Source organism: Monodelphis domestica, chromosome 2, assembly GCF_027887165.1.
Source record: "Monodelphis domestica isolate mMonDom1 chromosome 2, mMonDom1.pri, whole genome shotgun sequence".
Classification (NCBI taxonomy): Eukaryota; Metazoa; Chordata; class Mammalia; order Didelphimorphia; family Didelphidae; genus Monodelphis; species Monodelphis domestica.
The window spans coordinates 210,355,554-210,371,454 of record NC_077228.1 but is presented as its reverse complement, the minus strand read 5'-3'; the positions used below and the strand labels follow the sequence as shown (position 1 = coordinate 210,371,454).

At 38.9% G+C, this 15,901-nt stretch overlaps 1 protein-coding gene across 1 annotated transcript in view; it reads left to right on the top strand.

Moving 5' to 3' along the window:
• Positions 1-15,901, top strand: part of ERN1 (endoplasmic reticulum to nucleus signaling 1) — a 133,992-nt gene that overhangs the window by 73,892 nt on the left and 44,199 nt on the right. Inside the window, exons 6-8 of the mRNA XM_056814671.1 lie at positions 7,252-7,324; positions 10,793-10,915; positions 14,966-15,067. Coding sequence (XP_056670649.1) covers positions 7,252-7,324; positions 10,793-10,915; positions 14,966-15,067 — 298 coding nt within the window. The remainder of the gene's footprint in view (positions 1-7,251; positions 7,325-10,792; positions 10,916-14,965; positions 15,068-15,901) is intronic.

Below are 15,901 nucleotides of genomic sequence, written 5' to 3'. Positions count from 1 at the left end.
CCTGACTGCCCCAGAAATGATTTCTTTTGAACTTTTCACTATATCATCAGTACTTAGAATAGCAGAGCTCTTCAGTGGATATGGAGGAGTGTGGATCTAATTCTAAAGAATATCCCTTTGATATTAAGATGAGTATAAGGCCCTTGGGGATAGGAACTGTTGTTTTTTACCTTTATGTCCCCAGTTTTGCACATAGTAAAAGTTGGGGTATTGATATTTCATGAATCTACACAGTTATCTGAATGGGAAGAAGGAAAGTTGAGGGCAAGCACACAATACATACAAATAAATACACCAAGTTACTATAGAAATACATTAAAACCAGTAGGTAAATAGGCAGGGACAGGAAGAAGGAAGTAGTGATTAAGAGAGATCATGGAAGACAGAAAATCCTGGGTTCAAATCTGACCTCAGACACTTCCTAGCTGTGTGACCCTGGGCAAGCCACTTATCCCCATTGCCTAGCCCTTACCACTCTTATGCCTTGGAACTGATACATAGTATTGAATTTAAGATGGAAGGTGAGAGTTAAATATTTTTTTAAATTACATTATATATTATATGTATTATATATTATTTATAAATATTTTATGGAATATATATTTTTATATATGTATTGGCTAAAAGAGATAAACGTGGAAATTCTATTGTGTTTAAAGGCACCATAAATAATGAAATTATATCAATAATACATACATATGTACAGAATGGGTTTTGTATGTGTGTGTTTGCTTTGTGTGTATGCATACATGCACATATCTCCAAGCAGGCAAAAATAATTGTACTGCAGGTAGCAGTGTATAACAAAACAATAATTGTTAGGATCCCAGAGGAAAAAGATCTGAATTGAGTTTCAAAAAAATTATATGTGGTAGATCTCTGGTGACTACTGAATGGGAAATGTAGGGAGTCTACATATTTTTTCGCTTTGAATGGCACCCTTACAAAGGTTGAAAAAATACAGAAAATCAGACACAATTACCAAATCCTTTGTGAACAAAATGCAGTAACAGCTATGGTCATTAAGAGTAATGTAAGAAAGGATATATATTTAAATGGAGACCAAATAATATAAAAAAAAATGTGGGTCAAAGAATGAATCTTAGAGACAATAGATAATTTTATTAAAAAATAATAACAATGGCATAGCTTTCCAAAATTTGTGGGATGTAGCCAGAGTAGGATGGTAGTGTCTCTCTCAGCATATTAAACAATAAAAGAGAGAAGCAAGAGATCAATGGATTGGAGGTATAACTAAAAAAAAAATAGAAAAGTGATATAACAAAAAAGTTCCAAATCAACTCAAAAATAGAAATTCTAAAAATAGAAAAGATAAGATTAAAAGAATTTTTTTAATGAAGACCCATTATGTTTTTAGACATGGCCATTAGGGAATTTGATTTGCTTAACTAGACATATTTGTTATAAGTTTGTTTATTTATTTTTAGTTGTAGGGAAGGTGAGAGGGAGAGAAAATAAATGTTTATTAATTGAAAAACATTTTTTAAAGACCCATAACAAACCATTAGCTTAATTTGATTTTTAAAAGAAAAACTCTCATCCTTTGTCTTATTATCAATTCTAAGACTGAAGAGAGGTAAGGGCTAGGCAATTGGGGTTAAGCGACTTTCCCAGGGTCACAGAGCTAGGAAGTGCCCAAGACCAGATTTGAACCCTAGTCTTCTCAACTCTAGTTCTGGCACTATATCCTATTTTGATTTTTTTAAAAGAGAAGAATTCCAATACATGAAGAAGCACAGCCTTAGAAACTATTTTGCTTCAAAATATGCAACAAAACTGACTCAAAAGAAATACACAAATGTTTTTAAAAAAATTAAATATCCAGACAAATAAAATAAATTATAGAGAATTTAAATAGTTCAATTTCAGAAAAAGAAATAGAATGAGTGAGAAGAGAATTCTTAAAGGAATTAAAAACAGAGACCTAGGTGTATTTACAAGTAAATTCTACCAAACATTGAAAGAACAATGAACTCTTTTCTTTTCTTTTTAACCCTTACCTTCCGTCTTAGAATCTATACTGTGTATTGGTTCTAAGGCAGAAGAGTGGTAAGGGCTAGATGTTAGATTTAAAATGGTTGAGGTCTTAAACTGTAGTGATTAAGATGGTGGAAGATATAAATTGTGATAGATATAAGAGGGTGAGTAAATTTGACAGCAGAAAATATGTTTCACTACAGTATCTTGGTTTTTAAAACAAATATAAGATGGTCGCCAGGGAAATATTCCCAATTATTCAATTACCCAAGTTAACTGGGTTTATAGAGATTTTAATTAATACAAATGTGGAATTAAAGAAAGAGAGAAAAAGGAAATAAGTATTAAAGGGCCTTAAGCCAACATGGCCTAGACTTGAGTCTTAAGAGAGAGAGATCAGTCAGTCAGTCTTTTAACACTCACCACAAGGTCTGTCTAAGCAAGGATTCTAGTGACACCAGGCCAGCATCATCTCAGCTGCTTTCACCAGCTCCCTCCTCCATCTGAATGTTTCAGAATCAGTCCTTCCTCAATCTGAATGTTTCAGAATGACCTCCAGCTCTTCTGGCGAGCTCTTATTTTTAAGGGCAAAATCTCCTATGTCACCTCCCCTAAGTTCTTCCATCTACCAATCACTGTAGATGTTTTCTAAAAGACAGCCCATTTTGAATTCACAGCTGAGTAGATTAATCTCTTTAGTAAGTCAGAAAAAAATGCTGCTGTGTCGACTAATTTCATTAAGAGAAAACCTCTGAGTAAGTTTTCACCTTTTAGGTCTAAGTAGTTTACAAGTTGCCCCACTTTTATAGGCACCTAGCATCCCATTGTATCAATTCCAAAAACAGGCATGGCTCAAAGAACTCCTTTCCTTTATAAGTATGGTTTTCAAGTACTTTCATTGTTTAGCAAGGAGTTTTCTTCCCTAAAGCAGTCTTAAGTAGGGGTGGAGTAGGGATACTCCCATAGCAAGGAGTTTTCACATTCAGTAGAGTTCTCACTATCTGGTAGGGAATTATTTCAAGTAGGGAATTGGAGGATTCCTCAATGTGGAGTAAAATTTTTAACATTCATAAGTCTGTGAAATTTTAAGGTTTACATAGGCCATGGGGGTTACGTGACTTGCCCAGGGTCACACAACTTGGAAGTGTCTGAGGCCAGATCTGAACCCAGGACCTCCCGTCTCTGGGCCTGGCTCTCTATCTACTGAGCCACCCAGCTGCTCTCAACAATGAATTCTTCATATTATAAAAAATGTTTGCAAAAATAGAAAAAGAAGCTTTGTATCAAATTCATTATGTAAAACAAATATAGACTAAATACCTAAATAAGAAAGAAAGAAATCATAGAAAGAAAATTATAGAAAAAATATCACATGAATTTTCATGCAAAATATTGAATAAAATATTAGGAGACACTATGGCAATAATAATGATAATAATAGTTACCATTTATATAGTGCTTTATAAGACGTACAAAGTATTTTTCAAACATAATTATCTCATTTTAATAGTAACCATTACAAAAGATTATTTATTATGATCATATTAGATTTATGCCAGGAATGCAGGGCTAGTTCAATATTTAGAAAACTATAAACACAAGAGACCAAATTAATAACAAAATCAAAATCATAAGATTATCACTAGATACAGAGAAAGCTTTTGACAATCATTTCTGTTCAAGTAAAAGATCACTAGGAAGCATAGAAATAAAAGAATCTTTCATTAATATGATAAATTATATCTATCAAATCCCAAGAGGGAGCATTATCTCTTATTTAGAAACATGAGAGGCAAAGAGCCAAGCCTGGTGATGGGAAGGAGGTCCTGGGTTCAAATATGGCCTCAGACAATTTCCCAGATGGTGACCCTGGGCAAGTCACTTAATCCCCAGTTGCCTAGCCCTTACCTCTCTTCTGCCTTGAAACCAATACTAAGTGCTGATTCTAAGATAGAAGGTAAGAGAAGAAATGAAAGAAAGGAAAAAGAAAAGGAAGGAAGGAAAGAAGGAAGAACAATTTACTTGTGCCATCATGGAGGGAAGGTCAGGGACCAACATGACAAGAACAGTATTATTTTATTATTATTATTATTAAAACCCTTCCCTTCCCTCTTATTATCCATTCTAGGACAGAAGACAAGCAAGGGCTAGGCAATTAAGGGCTTGGCAATTGGGGTTAAGTGACTTATTTGTGTAGGGTCACACAGTGCTTTGAGGCCAGATTATTTTTATTTTCAAATTTTTTATTTTATTTAATTTTTAATTTCTATATTAAATTAGTATATCACATTTATATAATATATAAATATATATAATATACAAAATATATAAGAATATTTTATATACTATATGAATATTTTATTTTTATATGTAAACATACATTTATTTAATGTAATATGCTGAGAAAAAAAGCTCAGGAGGGGATATAGCAATTTTGTTATTACCTTTTTAAATAGTGCCTCTTTTATTTCTTTTTTTTATAGTTTCTTATAAAATCTTTTTTTTCCTACTATGAACTTTTTGTTTTTTCTTTTCTTTTTTAACTTTTAAGTTTTTAAACTTTTTAAGAAGTGCTTTTAAACTTTGAAGTTTGTTTTTTTTTTAAACCCTTGCCTTCCGTCTTGGAGTCAATACTGTGTATTGGCTCCAAGGCAGAAGAGTGGTAAGGGCTAGGCAATGGGGGTCAAGTAAATTGCCCAGGGTCACCCAGCTAGGAAGTGGCTGAGGCCAGATTTGAACCCAGGACCTCCCATCTCTAGGCCTGGCTCTCAATCCACTGAGCCTCCCAGCTGCCCCCTAAACTTTGAAGTTTTCAAAAACATTCTTTAAATTTCCTCTTAGAATCAATACAGTGTATTGATTCCAAGGTAGAAGAATGATAAGGACTAGGAGATGAAGTTAAGTGACTTGCTCAGGGTCACACAGCTAGGAAGTGTTTGAGGATTGATTTAAACCCAGGACCTCCTGTCACCAGGGCTATCTCTCAATCCACTGGGCCCCCAGCTTACCCTGCTGTTTGTATTTATTAAAGATTAAGTTCACAATTTTAAAAAGGAAAATAAAAACCCAACCAACCAACAAAAAGACCCTCCTACCTGCCATTATAGAGGTATTGGATTACAATTTAAGTGCTGAGCCTGTGTGTTCACACCTGGTATATTAATTAATTGGCTTTTTTTGACTATACTTCTCACAGTAGATTACCAGGGAGGTGAATCAGTGGGAAATAACAGTGATTTTATTTTTGAAGAAAAACATCAGTAAAACATTAAAAGAAAAAGCCTTCTCAGAAGTGAAAATAGACACTAAAGCCTGCAACTAAGGGGAACTTTTCAATCCTCGACAGAGAACCTGTTTTGTTTGTATTTCAAGACTACTCAGGATTCCAAAAATAAATTAGAAACAGGTGCTTGCCAAATTGCAGATGTTCGCTATAGACCTCATGAAGAAGAAGCAGTTTGAGTTTTTTTCTATTTGCAAATATTTTATTTTTGTTTTTATTTTTCTACAAAGTATCAGAAATAACAATTTTTTAAAAATCTATCTGTCAGGTTTAGGGAGCAATACAGAAAAAAATTTGGTAGGGTGACAATTTCCTTAAATGATAAAACACGATTTAAAAATATTTGACTTTTCATGAGTTTCTTTTTTTGGTACTTAACATAAATTAACTTCTTTTTTTCAAAACACAGAATTTACCATTTTTTTAATGTCATAAACTTCAGATCTAATCTCCAACCTCACTTCCCTTGAGAAATAAATACCACATAATTCTGCTCTAGCTAATAGTCCTGTTGTTACTTTCAAAAGTCAGAAGAGAAGGGTCCTTTTTTTTCTTCCCCAAAGGCCACTGTACTCTCTACTAAAGGGACTAAATAGGAGCTCTTTGGTGTCTCCATAACTATGTCACCCCACATCAGGGATTCTCAACTTTTTATATGTCGTGGACCCCTTAGATCAGGGATCCCCAAACTTTTTACACAGGGGGCCAGTTCACTGTCCCTCAGACCATTGGAGGGCTGAACTATTAAAAAAAAAAGCCATGAACAAATCTGTATATGGCTGTTTGGGATAGTGGAGGCTGCAGCATTGGCTGTGATGGGTCTGTCACACCTTGCACAGACCTAACACTGCCACCACTATACTGGGCAGCAGTATACACCGTGCGGAATCCCCTCCTCCAGATCTCTGCTCACCATGCTGACGTCTTCCATTGTGCAGCCACATAATCCTTTGTTGGACACCTTGTTCTCCTTCAGTTACTCTCAGAACAAGGCGCCATGCAAAGGGTTATGTTACTGGAAGTAGTACTGTACATGAGCAATGCCACGCTTTGCCATACTGCCACATACAGTGCTCCAGGAGTACTCACTGACCACCAGTGAAAAAGGTGCCCCTTCCCGGAAGTCCAGTGGGGGCTGGATAAATGGCCTCAGGGGGCCACAGTTTGGGGACTCCTGCCTTAAATTGTCTGGTGAAATCCTCAGATACCCCACTAATTTTGTAAACACATAAATAAAAAGAATAGTACAGTGAATAGAGTTCTAGGCTTGGAGTCAGGAGGATCTGAGTTTCAGTCTAGTCTCAGACACTATCTCTAAACCCTGGGCAAGTCACTTAAATCCTGTAAGCCTCAGTTTCCTCATCTGTGAAATGAACTAGAGAAGGAAGTGGCAAACTGCCCTAGTGTCTCTGCTGAGAAAACCCCAAATGGAATCATGAAGAATTGAACAACACTGAAACAATTGAAAAATACTAACAGCATTACAAAAGACACCCATTATATTGAAATATAATGATCAAACTATTTTTTAAAACACAAGCTTGTGAACACCAGGTTAGGCACCCCTGTGCTAGTCTTGCCTTCTCTGTGGGTGAGGGAGGAAGCTGAGAGAGGATGAGAATTCGGAATGGAAAATAAACATTTTAAAATCAAAAGAATCCCTGCCCTAAGTCAAGGAAGCCCGTTCCTGGAGGGGCCGGGCCAGGCACCTGGTGACCGCTGTAATCCTGGGGCAGAAGTGAGAATGGAGAAGCCTCGAGCTTCCCCATCTCCTGTCTGTTTGCCTGCAGCTGCTCATCATTCTTCATTTCAGGATTTCAAGTTTGAGGAGAGGAAGTAGTCAATAAGACCTCTCCCTTTTTAGCAAGATTGCCTAACTGAAATAGGCTGCCTAATAAGATTGCGAAAATTGCTCCAGCTTTGAAAGTTAACTTGTTTCCCTTTATTTATGTATTCATCTTGCTTTCTAGAAACTTCCCTTTACCATTCCGGAATTGGTGCAGGCATCCCCGTGTCGAAGTTCAGATGGGATTCTCTACATGGGTAAGATGTTTCTGTTTTCCACTCCTCATCGTTGGCTTAATTGAAAATGAGCTCCAGTAAGGAGTTGATTAAATAAAAAATAAAAACGTTTCATTTCCCTTTTAATTAACTCTCTTAGGAGCAGGCTTTCTTGTCTTGAATTGTGTGAGAGGATGCTGTTCACAAGCCATTGGCACTAGCCAGTAGGATGCTGGGCTTAAAATCAGGAGGGCCAGAGTTCAACTTCTGCCTGACATATTTGCTGGCTGGGGGACCCTAGGCAAATCATTTAAGCCCTCTGAAGCGTGGCTTCCTCCCCAGTAAAATGAGAGCACTGGACACTAAGATCGCTTCCAGCTCCAGATTTATGAATCCATGATTGGTTTATATAGTTCTTTCATGGAGAGAGGGTGACGGGGAGGGAAGGGAGAGATATTGTAGATTCACGGTTATACACAACAAGCTTTCATTTTTCATGTTAACATTATTTTATTGAAAGCTTTCCTTCTGCATCTCTAATTTCTGAAAGACTTTATTTTTTTAACCCCTGATCACCTTCTATCTTAGAATCAATACTGTGTATTGGTTCTAAAGCAGAAGAGTGGTAAGGGCTAGGCAATGGGGGTCAAATGACTTGCCCAGGGTCACACAGCTGGGAAGTGTCTGAGGCCAGATTGGAACCCAGGACCTCCTATCTCTAGGTCTGGCTCTCCATCTACTGAGCCACCCAGCTGCCCCCCCCACCCCCACTAATAAATTCTAGAAGCTTCCTGCATGAGTTTACCTTGGCAGGATGCTGAAGTCCAGGCTCCAGGAGGTGGGATGGATGAGGAGAGATGCCAAGGATGCATCCAGAAGAGTATTTTTCCAAAGACAAAGGTACAGCCAGATCTCTGGAGAGATAGAATGCAGTCAAGGGGTCAACAAGCATTAATTAAATATTTATTCTGTGCCAGGGATTGTCCCAAGTGGATGACACAAAGAAAGTCTAAAACAGTCCTTGCCCTTAAGGAACTTACATTCCAATTAGGAAAGACAACGTTTAAATAACGAGAAACAAATAGTAGATGGAAGGTAACCTCTAGCCAATGCACTAGGCACTGGAGGTGGGGTTGGAGCACCGGCTCTTCTGCCCCAAGGGTGGGGTTTGAGCTGCTTCTGGAAGAAGTTGTGGAACCTGGGGTAGAAGTGAGGGAAGAGAAGCTCTCTGAGGCATGGGAGTGTGCTGGAGGTGGAGGGACAGAGCCACAGAGTCCCAGCCACAGGCACAATGACTCTCAGACCTGGCAGAAGAGGCAAGCGAGTGCTGATGCTCCATGGAGCTCCCAAGTTGTGTCAGACCCTTGTCCCCTTCCCGGTCCTTTGGCATGGGACAATTGGACTGTCCCATACAAGAAGAGCGATGGTGGTGGCTTAGACCTCTCCCTTCCACATTTAGCTTGCTGTTGTTCGGCCCTTGGTCTAAGGTGGCCACAGTAGTGATTCCAAGATGGAAGGTAAAGGTTTAAAAAAGGGTCTACAATTGATGTTCTTTGGAAAGTGATTTTTCCCCCCTTTTTGCTCCCTTCAGATATTTTGCTTATAGGATTTTAATGTCAAGAAAAAGGAAATTGTGATCCATAGACAGATGTCAAACTTATTAACTTGAATAAGTTTAGAATGCTTGTGAAAGCCAGTTACATCTCTAGCAAGTCCTATGATTCAGTGAGGTGGCACAAAGTCTGAAGTCAGGGAGACTCCAGTCAAATCCAGTCTCAGATACTTATTAGCTGTGTGACCCTGGAGAAATCACTTACTCCTTTTTGCCTCAGTTTCCATATGCATAGAATGAGCTGGAAAAGGAAATGGCAAACCCCTCCAGTATCTTTGCCAAGAAAACCCCAAATGGGGTCATGAAGAGTTAGACATGACTGAAATGACTAAACAACAATGATTCATGCACTTTTAAATCTCCACAGTATATCTGGGTGCTTTAATTCCAAGAACTTCATGAAATAACCAATCCCAACTAAATTACAAAGTAAGCAAATGATGACCCAGTCTTTATTTTGAAGGACAAATAAATAGAAGCATTAACATATGCAACAAGTATCCAGAATTTTTTCTCTTTTAAATTTTTATTTCAAAGATGTTTTATTGCTGCTTTTATTAAACTTTCCATTGTTTTTCTCCCCGGCCCATAGATCCCTCCTTTAGAACAAAGACATTCAAGATAAAGAAAACACACTGGTCAATGGCTAACAACATATAGACCATTCCAAGCCTATAGTCCGCCTCCTTTCTACTGAGAGGAAGGAGATATGTTATACTTAATTAACTCTCTGGAGTAAAGATTGGGTTTTGCATGCGGTCCTTTCTATAGGATGAACTATTGCTTCTTTCACACACTAAGATGTTTTTCTAGGTGTCTTGTACTATATAAATGCTAACTAATTTATTATTATTTTATTGTCATCTTGGTAACCTATATAGCAAGATAAAAGGAGATGGAGAAAGATAGAGAGAGGAAGACAGAGAGAGGGAGGAAGGGAGAGAGAGACAGAGATGGGAGGAAAGAGAGAAGGAGAGAGAGAGGAAGGAGAAAAAGAGAGAGAGAGAAGAAGACAGAGAGAGGGAGGAAGGGAGAGAGAGACAGAGATGGGAGGAAAGAGAGAGAAGGAGAGAGAGAGGAAGGAGAAAAAAAAGAGAGAGAAGAAGACAGAGAGAGGGAGGAAGGGAGAGAGAGACAGAGATGGGAGGAAAGAGAGAAGGAGAGAGAGAGGAAGGAGAAAAAGAGAGAGAGAAAAAGACAGAGAGAGGGAGGAAGGGAGAGAGAGACAGAGATGGGAGGAAAGAGACAGAGGAAGGAGAGAGAGAGGGAGGGAGGGAGAGAGACAGAGATGGGAGGAAAGAGAGAGAGATGTGGGTATATATATCTATATGGATATATGTGGAAGTATATATATTTTTACATGTGTGTGTGATCACAGATAAATGCCAGTTCTAGTTGTAGAGAGTATCTTGTTTATTAGTGGTGGTGGTAGTGGTGGTGGGGTGTAGACAGAGCCATAATATTATAATGAGTCCCCAGTGTAGAAACTCCCTGTACTGGCACAGATTGGCATCTCATCTCATTTAAAACATGAGGTCACTGAGAGACCATTCCTTGGCCTTAGTCAAATGGTTAATATGTGGCAGAAACAGGACTTAAACCTACTGGGTCTAACTGCCTCTCCCAGGATGCAGGGTGGTGGTTTCTTTTGATCATTTTTTTAACCCCTTACCTTCCACCTTATAATCAATACTGTGTATTAGTTCCAAAGTAGAAGAGCAGTAAGGACTAGGCAAGGGGGTTTAAGTGACTTACCCAGGGTCACACAGCTGGGAAGTGTCTGAGGTCAGATCTGAACCCACGATTTCTCTTCTCTAGGCCTGGCTCTCCGTTCACTGAGCCACCCAGCTGCACCCTCTCTTGGATCACTTTTTAAAAGAGGCTTTGTTTCCTTTCAGGTAAAAAGCAGGATATTTGGTATGTCGTCGACCTCATGACTGGGGAGAAGCAGCAGACTTTGTCTTCAGCATTTGCAGAAAGCCTCTGTCCATCCACCTCTCTTCTGTATCTTGGACGTACAGGTAATAATAATTTTAAAAATCATTAACAGTAATAACAGCAGCTCTGTGTACTAGACACTGTGTCAAGCACTTTACAAGTATTATTTCCTTTGATTCTCACAACAATCCTGTGAGGTAGTTGCTCTTATTATCCCCATTTTACAAATGAGGAAACTGAGCTCAAGTGACTTGCCCAAGGACAGTGTCTGCAACTGGAGTTGAATTTAGGGCTTCCTCACTCTGGGCCCAGCACCCTGTAGGTTGTGTCACCTAGCAACCAGGTAAGAGAATTTTAGATGTTATTGGGATGGAGTATTGCTGTTTTATAAGACAGCCCAGGCTAACTTTGTCATCTGTAGAAGCTGATTAAATTCTCTAGAGCATAATGTAGGAGGGAGTTCTTCACTTGGGCACATTGAGCTTATCTGAAGAGAAGAAAACCAATGTGGCCTTATTAATTATAATTAATAACTAATTAATGATCACTCAATTAATCACATTTGGAGTTGTTCTAGACTAATGAAGTAGACTCTTATAACATAATAGTATTCTAAAATTTACAACTTCTTGGGGTTTGTCTTTTTTTTAAACCCCTGCCTTCTGTCTTAGAATCAATACCCAATATTGGTTCCACAGAAAAGCAATAAGGGCTAGGAAATTTGGGTTAAGTGACTTGCCCAAAGTCACAAAGCTAGAAAATGTCTGAGATCAAATTTGAACCCAAGACCTCCTGTCTCCAGGCCTGGCTCTCCATTCTCTTAGCCACCTAGCTGACCCTATCTTCTATCTTGTTATCAATTCCCCCCCCCCCCCCTTAAACCCTTTCCTTCCATCTTAGAATTATTGATTCTAAGGCAGAAGAGCAGTAAGGACTAGGCAAGGGGGGTTAAGTGACTTACTCAGGGTCACACAGCTGGGAAGTGTCTGAGGTCAAATTTGAACCCAGGATTTCTCTTCTCTAGGTCTGACTCTCAATCCATTGAGTCACCCAGCTGCCCCCTTGGTATCAATTCTAAGAAAGAAGAATCAGAAGGGATAGGCAGTCTCAGGGATAAGTGACATGCCCAGATTCATACTGCTAGGAAGTATCTGAGGTCAGATTTGATCCTGGGTCCTCTCAGCTTCAGGTCTGCTGCTCTAACCAATGCACCCCTAAGAATACTTCTTGATTGAAGCAGTCAATCAAAAGTGAATAGGAACAGAGCCTGTATACCTCATTCAGAATCATTCAAAGCCATTGCTTGACAGACTTGACCACATCCTGAGGAACTTGTATAAAAAAGAGGTGCTATTCCAGAACCAGAGAGAAATTTGGAGGGTCTAGAAACCCAGAGGAAGAAATATATCATATAAAAATTTAAGAGTAAGTAGCCCAGGGACAACTAGCCAAAGAGAAAGAAGTAGGACAGAGCTGTGGCAGAGAAGAGTGTGAGGAGGGCCTTTGGTCTTCCAGGTGTTTCAGAGCACAAGACTTAGACTTAGACACCTCCACTTGTATCCATCTACTTGAGAGCTATGCAAAGTTCCAAGGAAAGGTCTAACTTCTCTTTCCACTGCCTACATAACCAAAGATGCCATATTATAACCTCCTTCTTCATTACCCAAACATTTCTAGAAACCTGAATATTGCCTCAGTCATAAATAGGTCAGACATAGGCTAGAGAAAAATAGAAATATTAATTAAAGGGCCAAACTTCTGTCTAAATATTAGGAATTTTCCTAACTGGGGGCCCAGAGCAGATGTGATTCAGCTATAAAATCTTGCCATTTAAATTACATTCCCTAAAAGAATATGAATCATGTAACCATGGAAAAATACCCAAAATAAAATAATATATAATAAAATATATAATATGTAATAATATATAATAAAATAAATAAATGAATTTTAAAAGAATTGTATTCCCTAAATCTAGAGAGATGGACCTACATCTACTACATAGACCTTTTGTTGTTTAATAGTGTTCAACTCTTTTTTTTTTTTAATTTGGAAATTTTTATTTAATTAATTAATTTAGAATATGTTTCTATGGTTACAAGAGTCATGTTCTTTCCCTCCCCTTCTCCCACCCCTTTCCCATAGCTGGCATGCAATTCCACTGGGTTTTACATGTGTCATTGATCAAGACCCATTTCCATATTATTAATATTTACACTCAGGTGATCATTTAGAGTCTACATCCCCAATCATATCCCCATCGACACATGTGATCAAGCAGTTATTTTTCTTGTGTCCAGTTAGTGTCCAACTTTTCATGACCCCGTTTGGGGTTTTCTTGGCAAGGATACCGGAGAGGTTTGCCATTTCCTTCTCCATTTCATTTTATAGATGAAGAAACTGAGGCAAACAGAGTCACACAGCTAGGACACATCTAAGGCCAGATTTGCAATCAGGTATTCCTGACTCCAGGCCTGGAACTCTATCCACTGTGCCAACTAGCTGCCCTTGGGGGTCATTACATGTCCCCTTGGTATAACAAGATCTAATCATCATAATTATATTATAATAGCACTGTTTAACTGACTTGCTTCTGTGTGTGACATCAGTGAGATATAAATTGCCCAGAATAAAAAAAAAATTTTTTTCCCAGGTGTGGGGATTGATTAGCAACTGAGTTCTTCTCAAAATGCTTCCTTGTAGGTTCTCAAAGGTCTTGGTAGTGGAGAATAATCCCTGCTAGGATTTGCTAAACTGGAAAGCTTCTGAGTTTAGGCCTACTGGAAGATTATGCAATTTGGAGTATGGAGGGCTAGTTTAGCTAAACTCAGATAAGCTCATTCATCACCAGAAAGCTGGCCACACCTCCAAATACCAACCCAGGTGTGTATGGGAGGAGGTGTTTTGATCTGTGGTGATTAAAAGAACATCCACACTGAAAGAAAATCACAGTCCTTGTGAAATGTTTTCTAAACCTAAGATAAGTCTTATTTGCTATTTCTTTTTATTTATGTCTTATTTTACATACATGGTAGTTACTCCTATTAATCATTTTGTTACTGGTTTTTTTTTTGTGAAAACATACAAATTTGATTGCATTTTTGGGGTACAGTTTGTTGGAAATGATGTTGCTATTAGATTCATGACACAGGAAAATATTTTTAAACACAAAACTTGCTTGACAAAAGAAACACAATTCACTTTGGTTGTAATTGTTTTTCCCCTTTAGATTCAAAACATTTCTTTGAAGTTACAATGTAAATCTTTAGTAGATTCTCACAATTCAATTTATCACTACCTAAAAGGTGAAAAAGTATCCAAAATGTACCCAAAGTGACTCAAAGATTGCTGTGTGTCTGATTTAGGAAAGTACAAGTATCTCTAAGGCACAACAGGGACTCCTGTTGAATGCCCCCATTTTGTCCTCATCCCAATTCTTTTTTTTTTTTAAACCCTTACCTTCCACCTTAGAATCAATATTATGTGTTGGTTCCAAGGCAGAAGAGCAGTAAGGGGTAGGCAATGGTAGTTAAGTGACTTGCCCAGGGTCACACAGCTAGGAAGGGTCTGAGGCCAGATTTGAACCTAGACTCTCCTGTCTCTAGACCTGGCTCAATCCACTGAGCTACCCAACTGCACCCATTTTCTCCCCCTACCCCCTAATTCTTATAACAAAGAACAGTTAAGAAAAGCCAATAGTTTGTAACTTAGTAGTGGTGCCTGACACAAGTAGGGGCAACTAGGTGATAAAGTAGATAGAATATTGACCCCAGAGTCAGGAAGACCTGAGTTCAAATCTGGCCTCAGACACTTCCGAGCCATGTGACTCTGGGTAAATCACTTATTCCTGTTTGCCTCAGTTTCCTCATCTGTCAAATGAGCTGTAGAAGGAAAAGATCCCTCCAGGATCTTTGCTAAGATAACCCCAAGTGGTATCACAAAGAGTTAAACATGACTGAAAATGACTCAAAAACAAAAGTTGTGTTGGACAGTGTGAGCTGGTATATTTCATCATTGGGTCTTCTAGAACCAAGATTGGGTATTGGATTTAGTCTGTATTTTGATGTCATTTACATTATTATAGCCATTTTGCTTATTGTCCTTCTGGTTCTAATGAATGCCTATTTCCCCAGAGTACACCATCACCATGTTTGATACAAAGAGTCGAGAGCTTCGGTGGAATGCTACCTATTTTGACTACGCAGCCACTGTACCAGAGGAGGATGTGGAATACAGTAAGGGTTGGAGGGACCTATAATGGATCAATAGATAGTGTTTATTTTTTTAAATATATTTAAATAACCCTTACCTTCTGCCTTAGAATCAATACTGTGTATAGGGACAGTAGAGCAATAAGGGCTAGGCAAGGGGGTGAAGTGACTTGCCCAGGGTCACCCAGTAAGGAAGTATCTGAGACCAAATTTGAACCCAGGACCTCCCGTCTCTAGGCCTGGCTCCCTCTGTCCCCCTCCCATATACTTTAATGTGCCCCTTAATCCCTTAAAGTTAGATTCATAGTCCTTCCTTGGGGAAGGGAAGGGAGCAAACGTTAATTAAACATTTTTATAAACATTATCTCATTTGATCCTCCACAACCTTGGCTAGATTTGAACCCAGGACCTCCCGTCTCTGGGCCTGGGTCTCTATCCACTGAGCCACCCTAGCATTTATTAAGTATTTACTATGTGCCAGGCACAGTTCATGTAAATACAAGCAAGTGAGACAATCCCTGCCTTTCTGTTCTAGCGGGAATTGGGGGCTGGTGTGAAAGGGTGGGAGGAAAAACAACACATAAAGGGGAGCTGGAAAAGAGGGGCTTCAGGATATGTGTGGTGTGTGGACGGCTGGGAACTGACTTGGAGGCTTCCCTGGGTGAAGCTCAAGGTCTGGTTGGGAGGAGATAAGAAGGAAGGCCAGAGTTCAGCCAGAGGTGGTGCGGAGGTGGCTGGGAGATGGGCAAGGAGGGTTCTGGGAGATAAGATCTGAGCTTGTTTATCCCAACCTGACTTTTTCCTTGGGTGGAGTCCTTTACTCTGGTTTGGGATGGGATTGAAGAGGGAGAGCAGAGG